The sequence below is a fragment of the Schistocerca piceifrons genome, chromosome 5, assembly GCF_021461385.2.
Source record: "Schistocerca piceifrons isolate TAMUIC-IGC-003096 chromosome 5, iqSchPice1.1, whole genome shotgun sequence".
NCBI lineage: Eukaryota > Metazoa > Arthropoda > Insecta > Orthoptera > Acrididae > Schistocerca > Schistocerca piceifrons.
This window is the reverse complement of record NC_060142.1, coordinates 186,837,476-186,853,529: the sequence shown is the minus strand read 5'-3', so window position 1 is coordinate 186,853,529 and position 16,054 is coordinate 186,837,476. Positions and strand designations below refer to the sequence as shown.

The following is a 16,054-nucleotide window of genomic DNA, read 5'->3' as shown; positions in this document are numbered from 1 at the left end:
AACTTCCGTATGAGCTCAAATTTCTCTGATTTCCTCGTCGTGGCCACTTAACGAGACAAACGGAGGAAGAAGAAACATGCTTACCGACTCTCAGAACCAACATTTCAGGATTTCAATTGTAAAACTTACCAAGACATACAGAACGTCTTTTGCAGACATGTTCAGTGAACGGTAAGACTGACTCAGCATACAGGAAAGTCAAAACAACCTTCGGTGGCATTAAAAGCAAGGGTAAAAACATTAAAAGTGCAACAGGAATTCCTCAGTTAAATGCAGACGAGAGCGGATACGTGGCAAGTATGCATTGAAAGCCTCTATGAGGGGAAAGATTTGTCTGATGTGATAGAAGAAGAAACAGAAGTCGATTTAGAAGAGATAGGGGACCCGGTATTAGAATCAGAATTTTCAAGAGCCTTGGAGGACTTAAGATCAAATAAGGCAGAAGGGATAGGAAACATTCCATCAGAATTTATAAAATCGTTGTGTGAAGTGTCAACAAAACGTTTGTCTGTAGAATGAATGAGTCTGTCGGCATACCATCTGACTTTCGGAAAAACATGATCCACACAATTTCGAAAACGGCATGAGCTGACAAGTGCGAGATTATCGCACAATCGGCTTAGCAGCTCATGCATACAATATGATGACAAGAATAATATACAGAACAATGGAAAAGAAAATTGAGGATGCGCTAAATAACGATCAGATTGGCTTTAAGAAAGGTAAAGGCACGAGAGAGGCAATTCTGACGTACCGGTTAGTAATGGAAGCAAGACTAAAGAAAAATCAATACACGTTCATAGGATTTGTTGCCTGGAAAAAGCGTTCGACAATATAAAATTGTGCAAGATGTTGAAATTCTAAGAAAAATAGGGGCAAAACTATAGGGAGAGACGGGTCATATACAACACGTACAACAGGGAATAATGAGAGGAATAAGGGAACACTAAGAGGAATAAGGGAATAAGGGGAATAAAGGAATAATAAGCGTGGACGACAAAGAACGAAGTGCTCGGATTAAAAAGAATGTAAGACAAGGAATTAAAATTCAAGGTGAAAGGATATTAATGATACGATTCGCTGATGACATTGCTATCCTGAGTGAAAGTGAAGAAGAATTACATGATCTGCTGAACGGAATGAACAGTCTAATTGCCTACTTGAGAGTAAATCGAAGAAAGGCGGAAGTAATGAGAAGTAGCAGAAATGAGAACAGCTAGCAACTTAACATCAATCCTGATCGTCACGAATTAGGTGAAGTTAAGGAATTCTGCTACCTAGGCAGTAAATTAACTAATGACGGACGGAGCAAGGAAGACGTCAAAAGCAGAGTAGCAATGGTAAAAAGGGCGTTCCTGGCCAGGAGAAGTCTACTAATATCAAATATAGGTCTTAATTTGAGGATGAAATTTCTGAGAATGTACGTCTAGAGTATAGCAGTTTATGGTAGTGAAACATGGACTGTGGGAAAACCGGAACAGAAGACAATCGAATAATTTGAGATGTGGTGCTACAGACGAATGTTGAAAATTAGGTTGACTGATAACGTAAGGAATGAGGAGTTTCTGCGCAGAATCGGAAAGTAATATGTGGAAATCACTGATAAGGAGAAGGAACAGGATGATAGGACATCTTTTAAGACTTTAGCGAATTACTTCCATGGTACTAAAGGAAGCTGTAGAAGACAAAAACTATTGAGGAAGACAGAGATTTGAATACATCCAGCAAATAATTGACGACGTAGGTTGCAAGCGCTACTCTGAGACGAAGAGGTTAGCACAGGAAAGGAATTCGTGGCAGGCCATTCAGAAGACTGATGACTCTCACAGTTGAATTATATTTCCCTGTGTTTCCTGCACTGAAGTTCATTCTGCATCCGGATTCCTAAAGTTAGTTATGAGACCATTTCACTGGGTCGTTCTGTACATTTAGTCCTTGGTTTTTAGTGTTGTTCCTGTTTACAGTGACTTTTAACCAATAACAGAATCGAACATTGAAGGAGCTCCTCAATATATTATATGCAGTACATTATGTTTATTTCCGTTCATCGTCAACAGTCTTAATTCCATGACAGTAAGTGGAGTTGAGATTTGGACATTGTAGAATGGGAATAATTCCGGCGTCACTGGACGACTCATGAGTATGAGTATTTGATAGGTAGACGGCCATATCATAGAACGTAACAGAAGCTGTTTCCATTTTTTTCAGTTGAATTCACTCCCGGTATGCGCATCGCTCGAGAGAGTCATGTGAAGATAATGTTTTCCGTTTGTTAATTTACTGCTTCATCACTGAACTAGTGGATTTCTGCCACGCATGTTACACACATAATCTCATTCTGGAATCAGTTCAGTGCAGATGACTCTGTCCTTCGCATGTTTCTTTGCTGTCCTGACGAATTTTTAGTGGGTAAAAAGTCTTATTTGTTCTACAGTCTTAATATGGCAAGCCCAATCGGCTCACTGGACATTCCAACGGTTAACTGGTGATGTAACTCCAGATATATAAAAATCGAATCATATTTATATTCCGATGTTTCCTTTGTAAAGGACAAATCACTCAATGGTTTTAGTAATAGCGGTACGTTTTGAGATATTTACGGTCGTAATACATTGATCAGGGGTACTTCCTCATCGCTGCGACGGAAAACTGCACTTTTCTTTTGCATAGTAATGCGTCCTGAAGTCAATAAGTTTCACTGACAGAGCTGTCTAAACGTCTCCAGCGTATCGCCATTGGTGGTGACCCTCAATTTCAATTATTGCAGCATCTTCTTGTACTGGGAGCTGCTGACTGTGACAAGGTCAATTTGAAGGCGTCTTTGTGTACGCTATTCGTTCGTTCTACATCTACATCTACATTGATACTCCGCAAGCCACCCAACGGTGTGTGGCGGAGGGCACCTATACGTGCCACTGTCATTACCTCCCTTTCCTGTTCCAGTCGCGTATGGTTCGCGGGAAGAACGACTGTCTGAAAGCCTCCGTGCGCGCTCTAATCTCTCTAATTTTACATTCGTGATCTCCTCGGGAAGTATAAGTAGGGGGAAGCAATATATTCGATACCTCATCCAGAAACGCACCCTCTCGAAACCTGGCGAGCAAGCTACACCGCGATGCAGAGCGCCTCTCTTGCAGAGTCTGCCAATTGAGTTTATTAAACATCTCCGTAACGCTATCACGGTTACCAAATAACCCAGTGACGAAACGCGCCGCTCTTCTTTGGATCTTCTCTATCTCCTCCGTCAACCCGACCTGGTACGGATCCCACACTGATGAGCAATACTCAAGTATAGGTCGAACGAGTGTTTTGTAAGCCACCTCCTTCGTTGATGGACTACATTTTCTAAGCACTCTCCCAATGAATCTCAACCTGGTACCCGCCTTACCAACAATTAGTTTTATATGATCATTCCACTTCAAATCGTTCCGTACGCTGAGAAACCGTTTCAGTGTCAGTGCATTTCATTGCACCACAAATTTAGGAGAATACCTTTAAATTTGTAGTTCAGCACTTCATATATTGCTGTGCAGCCCTCTACACTGACATTTGCATCATCCCACGCACCAGTCGCGAGTGGAGTAGGTGTTGTATAGGGGAGGGAGGGTGATAGTGGTACCGGTACCTCAAAATTGCAATCCGCCAAACTTTGTAATGTAGCTTCCGGAGTACAAATATTGGTGTAGATGCAAATGTCAGTGTAGAGGGCTGCACAGCAATATATGAAGTGCTGAACTACAAATTTAAAGGTATTCTCCTAAATTTGTGGTGCAATGAAATGCACTGACACTGAAACGGTTTCTCAGCTTCCTTAACGAAACGTCGATCATGCGAGAACTTAAAACGGATATTTTCTCCACGACAGTAATCACCTTGTATTTTGTGATGAATGTTGTATTAATGCTAATTCAGGGCAACTCTTATCTTATTAAATTTTTTCTTCTGTGTGTACTTACATACGCATCAATGCAAATGTGAAGACATTTTGATATAAAGGTATACAGCGTGACAGAAAAAGTGTCAGACTTGGTTAACCTTATTGCGGATGTGAATTAAGTATAAAATCGCGCCAAACACAGGAAATTGTTTTGCACCCTTCCATTGTTGTTTCACGGTAGTGAGCCCATACCTGTTCTTCCAATGTTATTGCTTCAGCTAACACAGTGTTAAACTGTGTGCTCTTTCACCCACGTGGGCATCACTAATTCAGAATAAGCAGGGATGTACACCAGAAAAATTTATGATACGTCGAAGGAAATGACTCACGTTAAGAGCTAACACCACAGTCCGACATGAGGCTATTGTCTACGAGACATTTGTAATCCAATAAGCCGTTGGCTGTGATTTGATGCAACTGCACTGTTTATGTGGAATAACATCTGTCCGTGGCAACAGGGTGATATAATGAAAGTTTATTTATTTGTTGTTAACTTAAACACTCATAGACTTGAACGCTGTTGTAAACGAAGGCGTAGTAGAAAGGGTTATGGAGAAGACGGGCTTCGTAGTAGAAGAAATGGTTACGTAGAATATGGGCTTGGTAGGAGCAATGAGAGAGGAGAAATATTAATTGAATCATGTAGTACATATGAAGTTGCGTTAGCGAACATTACATTCAAGAAACAAATGAGGAGGAGGAGGAACACTTGGAAATGGTCGGATGATACGGAAAGATTTCGGTTAGATTACATCATGGTCAGACAGAGATTCCGAAATCAGATACTGGATTTTAAGGCATACCTTGTAGCAGATGTACATTCAGATCACAATGCAGTAGCGATGAAGAGTAGTCTGGAGTCCTAGAGGTTAGTTAGGAAGAATCAATGCGCAAAGAAGAGGGATACGGAAGTACTAAGGATTGACGAGATACCCTTGAAGTTCACTAATACTACAGGTACAGCAATAAGGAATAGCTCAGTACGCAGTACAGTTAAAAAAGGAATGGACATTTCTAAAAAGGTCAGTCACAGAAGTTGTATAGAAAAAAACATAGGTACAAAGAAAGTAACAGCGAAGAAACCGTGGGTAACAGAAGAAATACTTTCATTAATCGATGAATGATGAGGTGCAAAAATGTTGAGGGAAATTCTGGAATAGAGAAATACAAGTCACTTAGGAATGAAATAAATATAAATGCAGGAAAGCTAAGGCGAAATGCCTGCATGAAAAACGTGATGTTGAAAAAAGAAATATTTGTCAGAAGGGCTGACACAGCGTATAGAAAAGTCAAAGAAACCTTCTGTGAAATTAGTAGCAAGGGTGTGAACATTAAGAATGGAAAGTAAATTCCACTTTTAAATACAGAGGAGAGAGCAGACCGGTGGAATGAGTACAATGGAGGCTTGCAATCAGGGAGAAGACTTCCTTGATGACATAATAGAAGAAGAAAGAGGAATCATTAGGGAGAGATGGAGGATCCAGTATTAGACTCAGAATTTAAAAGAGCTTTGGAACGTAAAATCAAATATGGAGGAAGGGATAGATAGCATTCCATCAGAATTTGGAAAATCATTGGGGGATGTGGCAACGAAATGTGTAGAATTTATGAGCCTGGCGACTTACCTCCCGATGTTCGGAAAAACATCGTTCACACAATTCTGCAAATAGCGGAAAAGTGTGAGGACTTATATTGTTAAGTGCTATCCTTAGATGAAGAGATTGGTGCAAGAGAGGAATTCGTAGCCGGCCTCATCAAAGCACTCAGAAGAGTATGACAAAAAGGTAGGTTTATTTTGTTGTTGTTTAATTAAACTAAGCTTGAACTATGATTTTACCCTTACAAGTTAAGCTTGGTAACATACAAACATCTAACCTCCACATGTGTACGAAAAACGCTCCGTCGCGCTATGAAAATCTGCGCGCCCGCTCTATGGTTAAGCAACAATTGTCATAAATGAATCACTATTAAGGGGCATGATCGAGTACAAAATTAATTGCTCTCAAGTGTCTGTTCGTTACTAAGAGCAGAAGGTTACTAGGCTGGGGACTTCAACACTCAACGCGCAACCCATCTTTATGACCTTACCGGTTTCTGACCTGTTTGTGGCTGTTAATAAATGTAGTGAATAAAGTTCCAGCTCTTTCACAATGTCCTTTGCTAAATGCTAAAAGTTGGGAGAATTATTCGTCCAGATTCATCGAAGATTTTTATAACGATGACATAATACTCGTACGTCTCAAGTATCCCATTTTACTTTGTCATGGCAGCAGTCGGTATATCATCAGGAGTACGGCCTTCTGAAACCTGTATGTCTCTATATTATTAGCTTCTTGAAGGCAATACTGCATTATGGAGAATTTATTCTCTAACACGGAGTTTCCTCATATTATCCACTTCATAATTTATACATATTTTAACATTAACGGTGGTACACCTCTCCTATGTTCTACGTCCACAGCTACTTTCACATTTTTTCTCCCCATTTAGGATGACTTGAAGACTACTCGTAAAGAAGTTCTCAGTTAAATCGCGAAGAAGATCCGATAGCCTATACTCTGTGTAATCTCCTATTACTCTCAATATCCAACTTGAACTGAAAGCAAGGAATCCCGCATTAAGCTGGGCAAGGCTATTTACTACTTTCAGGACCTCACGGACCAGTGCGAGCAGAATTTCGCAGAAACTCTACTAGAAAACTGCATATCGAGTACAACATACATCCAAAACCGATTGTAATATGCAAGCATTACACAAGTTCCATATTGCGGCAGCAAAATGTAATCAGCGATATCGGCCTATAGTTCCTCGCATCTCAAGTGTGATTGTTAGATAGAGGATTTACGATTGATGATGCAATAAAATCTTTCTTATTACTTCTCTTTTATTCAGACTGTGTCCTTCCGCACGTAGGCGAGTGATTTTTTTAAAATTTTGTTTGAATGGTCAAAGAAGAACGTTTTGGTTATGTACCCAATACTAGTTCTTATGTTCTGTTACGAGGGACATTTCATCAATAATTCACGCAATGTTTTTAATTTTTATTACTTAGACGTTCATTTTTTATTTCAGTATCTCTTTATAGTCATTCAATATAGTCCTCATGCTTCTCTTCTAGATTCCAACGTCCAGGAATCTCTGTTATTCCACTCAGGACACCACGTCTGTTCCTCTGTAGAATAACTCGGGTGACGGCGCTAGAAAGCTCTTCCAAAGAATGATAACGACGATTTTCAACTTCGGGAAGAAGTAAAAGTCTGGTGGACCCATGTCCGTGTTGTAAGGAGAATGCGATGACACTTCTTATTTGTATGCCTGCAGTTTTTGAGCTACAACATCGCCGATATCAGGGCGAACATTGTCGAGGAGAATGAGTGGTCCAGACTTGAGCAACTGAGGTCTGATATTGAGCATTTTTCTGCGCAGATATTGCAAGAAGTTACGATAGTAGACAGCTGTGACTTCTTTTCCACATGAAACCTTGTCATTATGATTTCTTGATGACCATAAGCAAAAAAGGTTCATTTGTTTGAACTTTGACTGGGCACCTCGTAATTTTTTGAGGGTGGAAAATCTGAAGCTCTCCACTCAATGGACTGTGATTTCAAATCCGATTCAAAGTGTCTATCCATGTTTAAACATGATGTGACATTTGTAACAATTGGCCACAGAAAATATATTAACGCTTCAGAAAATGTCACAAAAGCCTCCTAGATATTATATTATCCCCTCTCTAAGGATCAAGATACATCAGTTCAATGAATTAGCTTGAAAGTACGTGACAACTCTTTTATTACTATGTTTGGACAATTGCAGTTGGATTACATACAAAATGCGTAAGTAATAAGTAAGATAAATTAATAAAAATAAATTATGCAATAATATAACTACATTTAATATGAGACTAAATATTAGTCACATGAATACTGATCACATTACGTGGAGAGTATATCTGTTACAGGCGGATTACACAGATAACGTGATGACACCATTTGTAAAGATCTTTTAGAGTGAATAAAAAAATTTCTTCTTCAGTGTAGCTGTAGCTCACACAGAGCACCCAGAACTCTCAGGATAATCACATACCCTCAGCTCAGCGTTGTACTGCAGGCCCGCTGGACACGGGATCAACCAGGCAACTCCGTTCTCGTCGCACTTGTAGAAGCTGTTACAGTCACTGGGGTTAGGCAACTGGGTGACGTCATCTGGATTCCAAGCTGGACATGTGGGAGCATCTGCAGCTGGTTGCTGAGGGCTTGCGTCCTCACCGTTACCAGTGTCAGCGTTACCATTGTTCTGATTGTCATCAGAGGAATCATCACCAGATGGGTTACTTGGAGAAGCTGACGATGAACAACCAGCGCTCTCTGGGTAATCACACACTCTTAACTTTGCATTGTACTCGAGTCCAGCTGGGCATGGTATGAGCCAAGCAACACCATTCTCGTCGCATTTGTAGAAGCTGCTGCAGTCATTGGGATTGGGCAGCTGGGTGACATCATTTGGATTCCATGCTGGACAAGTTGGAGCATGTCCAGCTGGTGGATTCGGGCTTACCTCATTATCTCCATCAGAATTTGCGTCATCTTGACCCCCCTCAGAAGGTTTATCATCAGACGGTTTGCTTGGTGGAGACGATGAGCAACCAGCATTTTCTGGATAGTCACACACTCTCAGCTCTGCATTGTATTCGAGACCGGCTGGGCATGAAATGATCCAAGCAACGCCATTCTCATCACACTTGTAGAAGCTGCTGCAGTCATTCGGATTGGGCAGCTGGGTGACGTCATTAGGATTCCAGGGTGGACATGTGGGGGCGTCACCAGATGGTGGAACTGGTGAAGCGCCTCCATTATCATCTGATCCCCCACCATTTTCACTGTCGTCGTCAGCTGGTGGAGACGGTGATGAGGAGCAACCAGCTCTCTCTGGGAAGTCACACACCTTCAGATTTGGATTGAACTCGAGGTTTGCTGGGCATGGGATGACAGTTGCGACGCCAGACGGCTCGCACTGCAGGAAGCTTCTGCAGCTGTTCGGATTCGGAAATGGACCGGATGCTCCCTGGCATGTTGCACTGACCTGGAAGAATTTGAATGTTGCACAGTACATCTTGTGTATCATGTCTTTTATGCGATTTACTTATAGTAATTGAAAGTCTTATTGTCGCGTTTATTGTTTCACTTTATGAGGACGTGCACGTTCTATTATTTAAACGTTTACGTACTGTGGTATGATGATTTTATAGCGGCATGTGTATATTCTGAATCTCCTCCGTGTTGTAGTACAACATTATGAAAACGTCTGTTTGGTAACTGAATCAATAAGTAGCTGACTAAGTAAGTGCTTTGTAACTAATGCCTGAATGCTGTAATAGTGACTAAGTTCATACTCCATCATCAGATAGTGGGACTCCGACTGTATTAGGCATAACAACCACGACGAAATACGATTTCGGAATAAAATGTTAATTATTCCGAAGATGCTGATTATACGAAAGATGCCACTGGTCTCTATTCTTCATTGAGAAATTTTTAAGTTTGTCGCCAGGTTTCCGGGGCAGTTATGTAGCGTATTCATCTCTCAAAAATATGCAGTTTGACTGCTTTCTGTTCAGAGTCGTTATAATGCTGATACAAGAAATGTGTGACTGTAAACATTAATGACTGTTTGTTCTTGTTCCATAAACCAATGAACTCATTCTCATTAAAGTTAAGCCACAAATTCATTCGAATGCTGCAAGTCTTTAGATAATAGTTCGATAATGACAGTCTAGTCCTCTTAACTTGGACTGCAACGGAAATCCGTGTCAATTACCGATTAGGACGGCTCACAATTAATTCATACTACAGAAAGATTTTATTAGGCAGACCCAATCTGTTAGTCGCGATACGTATCGTTCTTCCCCCTCATTTCAGACCAAAAATTACTTTGCTTACTGTTGTCATTAATAACTTGTGTGTGAGTAAGCTTATTGTAATGTTAACTTTCGAAATTGTGAATGGTAAAGAACATCAGAACCGGATGCACCTTCGATTTTACCGTATTCTCGTATCAATCCTCGAATACGAAGGGATCCGCATGATCTGACGAGCAGTAAATAGAGAAACGTCTCAGTTAGGTAAAGAAACTTGTAAGCTGTCGAAGTCTGCAATAAGACGAACATCTTTCCCAGGAATAAGGATAGAGTGTAGGACCTGTACAAACGAATTCCTGTGACTAGTTTTTATTCTTGCTTAGTTAGTGACTCAACGAACTGATAATTTGTAAGATTTGCGTTATATTTCAGAAATGGGAATACTCTGAGTATAACCAAAAATTATACTATATGGCACGGTAGTGGCAAAGCAAAATGTAAACAAATTTCATAATATCTGGTTAATAAATGAATATTTTTGTACATGCTATATACGTATGTGAAGGAGTGTAATAGCACTCTACTGAACTTGAAGTGCTAGTGGATGGATGGGGCAATGAAATTCTAAAGAAGTGGGTCAACTGACAAAGCGGATTGTGTTCAATAATCAATGTCGTCTAAAACACTACGGAACCCCATGCTTCACGCTAGAGAAAACGAAGCAACCTGAAATTTAGGTTGGTTGGTTGACCAAATAGCGGGGTCATCGGCCCCATCGGGTTAGGGAAGGATGGGGAAGGAAGTTGGCCGTGCCTTTTCAAAGGAACCATCCCGCCATTTGCCTGGAGCGATTTAGGGAAACCACGGAAAACTTAAGTCACGATGACCGGACGTGGGTTCGAACCGTTATCCTGCCGCATGCGAGTCCAGTGTACTAACCACTGCGCCACCTTGCTCAGTGAGATTTACGGAAACAACTTGTTGTCACAAACCAGCAGGACTCTACTTTAGCTAAGAGGCCTCAACATATGGCTAAGAGGTAAAGCAAGAAAGAGAAGACGAATTTCACTTGCGGTAAATGTGTTATGTATCCCTTTCATCCTTAGCACTAACCTCTTGCCACTCGGCTAAACCCGCTAACTGGAAGGATGTGAGCGAAAAAGAATTTTCATTTGTTTGCTATGTTTCATTTTCAGGTGTAATTATTTTTCATCGAGTAATCATACACAGTATATCCGTAATGTACAATTTGCTTTTGTAGTCGTGCTCTAATGTACAGTTTGCTTTTGGAGTCGTGCTCTAAAATCGATAGTATGAAATTAAATTCGAATACGAATATAATGTGATCATAATTTTCACTCATTCCGATGACTTACTACAGTTAAAACGAATTAGTGGTGGCCAATAAATTGAATTCTAAAAAGTATTATCCATTTGCTTATTTCCTAATTTGTTTCCTAAATGTAGCTAGCTAACTCTGAGAGTACGTGTAATAATCCATTCATCTGAAATTTCTGTGTTAACGGCTTGTCATGTATGATCCGATACATAGTGTGAGAGGGAGGGTTCGAAATAAACGCAATTAATATGCTCTTTGAACATTTAGAGGAACAAACAGAAAGTAATTCTTGTACATATGCAATTATTAAGAAAAAACATTTTGTGAAGATATCATATTACGGTAGTTTTTCCTATTAGCATAAGACCTAATTAATGAATTGATTACAGCTAGTAAACACTTACAACGGTCAGTCTACGGAGGGATGCTGCACTGGCGCCTCCAACCAAAACCACCACAACGGCAGTCGCAAACAGTGGCAGTCCTGAAAGTATAATGGAATATAATGTTCATCCTATAAAACGTACGTGTACAATATGTATGCATGAAAGCCAAAATGAACTTAGGTTACAAAATGTTTTGACCAAGTGTCTTTTCTCGGTGGCCAGCTAAATCTACATTTCTTCCATACGAAACCATTTAACGAATTTTTGTCAGCATGAAGCCATTAAACAGCAATGTTCATCCATTTTTTCTTCCGTGTACAATAGAACGTATTTATATTTACAATTTATTATACATAAAATAGTTCGAATTTGAAAAATGAGGACGCACAAACTACATGTGATCAGAAAATTAGCACATATAAAATAACTATGATATGCTTTTGCAGCTACTAAAACGCAGTTGTTTGTATCCTTTTTCCAACAGCAACTACAACCAACTGGAAATTATCCATATGGCACTAGATAGCGATTACGGTAAAGCAGTAATCAACAAGGCGGCTCAACATTTTCTTCCCCATTTTTCCCGCTGCTGGAATCGATATTTGCTACATATAACTAAAATAATTTAACTTTAGATACTGTTAGTGTAATGAATGATTATATTGGTTTTAATGTGGCGTTTCTTCGGTAGCCTGAGCTCCCACGTTGCACTAAAAGCCTGTGCATTATCAGAGAACGTCCATACATAAAATTACAAATGTGTGACGAAAAGAAGAACAATCCTAATACAAGCTAATAACAATATGAACAGACAAAAACCTTATTAGTCCTATCTGTATTTACACAGATTAGCGATTTTTTCCAATACAGTACGACGTATTTGGGATGGCAAACAGTAACCAGAGGGAAATTCTCAAGACTTGGGGACTGTGAGTAACTTCCCAAAAGCTGTACGAACTTTTCAGAAAAGTAGTAACAACTTCATAATTATATTCAAAATTTCTGTTAACTTAGGGGCTTGGTTTTCCTAAAACCTTAGTTACATTATTATATTAAAGGAAAGCGAAGCTCTGTTACAGGCGCAGGCAGTGGCTCTTACCTGTCATGTTGTAAGTTTGGCTGCTCAGAGTGTCGTAAACTTGGGGTCCAACCGCTTAAATAGCTCACCACAGGTCCCGCGTCAAGACGTCAACCACACAAGTACGTATTAACGTACGTCAGCATCACTGATAAGATCTAAATCGCTTACTATTGCGTATATCCCGTGTTTTCGTTTCATTTGTTTCCTATCTGACAACCGAAATTTACGACGTGTGAACAAGTGTAATTCCAAGATGGCATTTGATAAGCACTTGACTGTTCGAAGCGCGTTTAAAAATAGTTGAAACATAAGAAACGTCTCATCAATTGGTTACAAATAGAGATCAAATCCTCCATTAATACGGGGCTCGAATGAAAAATAATTGTAAGTATCGTCTTTATTTAACAACAATGCGAGTGAAGATTTTGTGAACTCCTGTACGGCCCCAGTATTTTTCCATCTAACATTATCATCTTTCCACAGAATTAAGATATGTTGTAACTACAATACGTCTCCGTTACAAAATACAAGAAGACAAGAAAAAACAAACAGGTTTAAAACTTTTATTGCTTCCAAACTTCAAAAGATAGAAACACAATTCCAACGTTCCAGGAAAGAGAAAAGTTCAAATGTTTATGTTATTTAACACCGCGTGTTACACGACAAATATCAAAACACACACGAAGCAGCTGGTCTCTCGTAATCGAATTCACAGTGTCAACAACGCGACGTCGTAGACGTTCAAGAGTGTCAGGCATAGGGTAAATAAAACACCCTGTCTTTTACGTAACTCCACAAATAAAAGCCGTAACTTTTCATTCTGTGAATTCAATAACATGAAACCAGCTGCTTCATGTGTGGCACGAAATGAGCCACCGTTTTGATGATCGTCATGTAACACAAGGTGCTCACACTGAATGCATAAAAATTTGAACTTTTCTCTTTCCAAAAAAGTTGGAACTGTTTGTCTGACCTTGTAGTTTGGAAACAATAAGCGTTTGAAATCTGTTCCTTGTTTTTGAATAGCCCTCTACTTTGATATTTGTACAGAACTTCGAAACTGTTCGTAAACATCAAATTATTTACTAAAACTGAAAGTAAAAATAGCTCTTATAGGAAATGAGCAACAACGTTTGAGACTTTCTGAAGATATTTCTTCTGACACATAGCAGTTCTTCATAGAGTGTGGTAGTTTGTAGTGGTCGTACTGTGGAGTCTAATGAATAAGTTATAGTCAAGGCTCATAATAAAAATGTAGCTCTTTACAAACATGCATATTTCAAACTTGTGTCACTTACCATAAAAGGAATCACTGAGAAGTTAGTTACGCATAATTATTACCGCACAGGCGCAATGCTTGTCTGTACATGAGAAATTGTGACCTCAGCTTATTATGTAACAGGTGTCGAAATTGGTAATGTTTCAGGTCCACCTATTGCGCAACCAAAGGTGGTTTATAGTTGCACAAACATGTTTTATGACCTTTCGCCGTCACCAAAGAGTCATTTTATTTAGTTCTGTAAAATGTAAACACATTTTAACTAATATGTATTGTATATAATATATATGCTGATGCTAACACAGAAGATTACAGCAACCAGCCACTTTTTACAATGCTGTTTATTTACTTAGCCAACGGCCTTGCCGCAGTGGTAACACCGGTTCCCGTCAGGTCACCGAAGTTAAGCGCTGTCGGGCTGGGCTAGCACTTGGATGGGTGACCATCCGGCCTGCTGAGCGCTGTTGGCAATCGGGGTGCTCTCAGCCCTTGCGAGGCCAACTGAGGTGCTACTTGATTGAGAAGTAGCGACTCCGGTCTCGGAAACTGACATATGTCGGGAGAGCGGTGTGCTGACCACATGCCCTTCCATATCCGCATCCAGAGACGCATGTGGGCTGACGATGACACTGCGGACGGTCGATACCGTTGAGTCTTCATGGCCTGTTCGGGAGGAGTTTAATTTATTTATTTAAACAGCGCCGTTACCGGTTTCGAACCGATACGTTCATCTTCAGACGGCTGGTTCACGTTTTACATTACATTTCGTGTTTTTTTTCCCCACCTGCCGTAAGGTAAAGCGGCGCTGTTTAAATACATAAATAGCATTGTAAAAAGTGACTGGTTGCTGTAATCCTCTGTGTAAGAGTCAACTTAAAATTTGTACACAGCTACGGGCTTAATATGTCAGTTTTTGACAAAATAGCAATAATTATTTTAATGAAATTACACCTAAAAATTTTCGTATGTTTACTTTAGTTATATACAGCTTTTGTGTCTCTGTAGGACCCTTTTTTCCATCGCTGGTTATTGATAGCATATCACCTGCGAAAAATTTATTACTGTAACTTTGCGTGGCGAGTTAAAACATAACTTTCTTCTGTGAAAGTAACACAGTTGAGCTAAATTATTTTGCGACAATACTTTGACGTTAATTACTGTTTCTAGAAGGTTTTCACGATATATTTTCACTCTGCAGCGGTATGTGCACTGATACGAAACTTACTGTTAGATTAAAAATGTGTGCTAGACCGCGAATCGATCCGAGGCCCTCTGCATTTCATGGTTAATTGCTCTGCGAACTGAACTAACAGAGCACATTTGTCGTCGAATCTTCACAGCTATCTTCCGCCTACTACTCATCTCCTCCCTTCCAGAGTTGTACTGCGAAACTTGCGGACTAGCCACAGCCTTGGCGATTGTTTCCATCACGAATTTTTCGCTCTGTAGCGGGGCGTGCTCTAATGTGTGTGTCGACTGATCACACATCTGTGGCGTTATGAGACCTTTCGTTGCAAGGGTGGCACCGCCTGTAGGCTGCACTTGGGAATTGTAAGCCCGGAGCGAGGAAGTCGGTGGTGATCCGAGGACGAGACAGTTTGGCAAGCACTTGTAGTGTCGACCTTGAGTTGCCGAGACGGGAACCGGAAAGTGTGTTGTACTGTGCTCGGTATACTGTCTGGTGACTTTCCCGTAAATGGCGCTGACAGAAACATGGACGAAACATGGTAGGAGTGCTTCTACATCTGAAAGACGGTGTATATTATGTTTTCGTGCCATTCGCAGAAGAGTTGCGCTAGTAGCGCCACTATAAAGATGCAAATCAACTTTGCTCTAAATATGTGTTATAACGGTCGTGAGCGTTAGTTACCTTTGAGACTGAACGTTGTGAGTTGATGTTAGTCAAGAAAGCCTTTAAGACGACAAAGACGCCACATCATCGCCTAACCGAGTTTGAACGAGATCGTATAATAGCGCTACGAAAAGCTGGATGTTCCTTCTGCGATGTTACGGAAAGACTTACAGGGAATGTAGCCACTGTGCATGGTCACGGAAATTTATGGTCTCAAGAAGACCGGGCTGCAAGCAGCCATGCTTGCACTCAGCACTCTGTTACACCGGTTATTAACGTGCCAGCATTTCACATTTGAGATGGCTTATCTAGTGCTTACATTA

General features: G+C 40.3%; 1 protein-coding gene and 1 pseudogene across 1 annotated transcript in view; one reads left to right on the top strand and one right to left on the bottom strand.

Moving 5' to 3' along the window:
* LOC124798873 (chondroitin proteoglycan 2-like) overlaps nt 1–9,061 on the bottom strand; it is an 86,050-nt gene extending 76,989 nt beyond the window's left edge. Inside the window, exon 1 of the mRNA XM_047262406.1 lies at nt 8,024–9,061. Coding sequence (XP_047118362.1) covers nt 8,024–9,061 — 1,038 coding nt within the window. The remainder of the gene's footprint in view (nt 1–8,023) is intronic.
* A 5,170-nt stretch (nt 9,062–14,231) lies between these two features.
* Nucleotides 14,232–14,349, top strand: LOC124799500 (annotated as a pseudogene).
* Nucleotides 14,350–16,054: the final 1,705 nt, after the last annotated feature.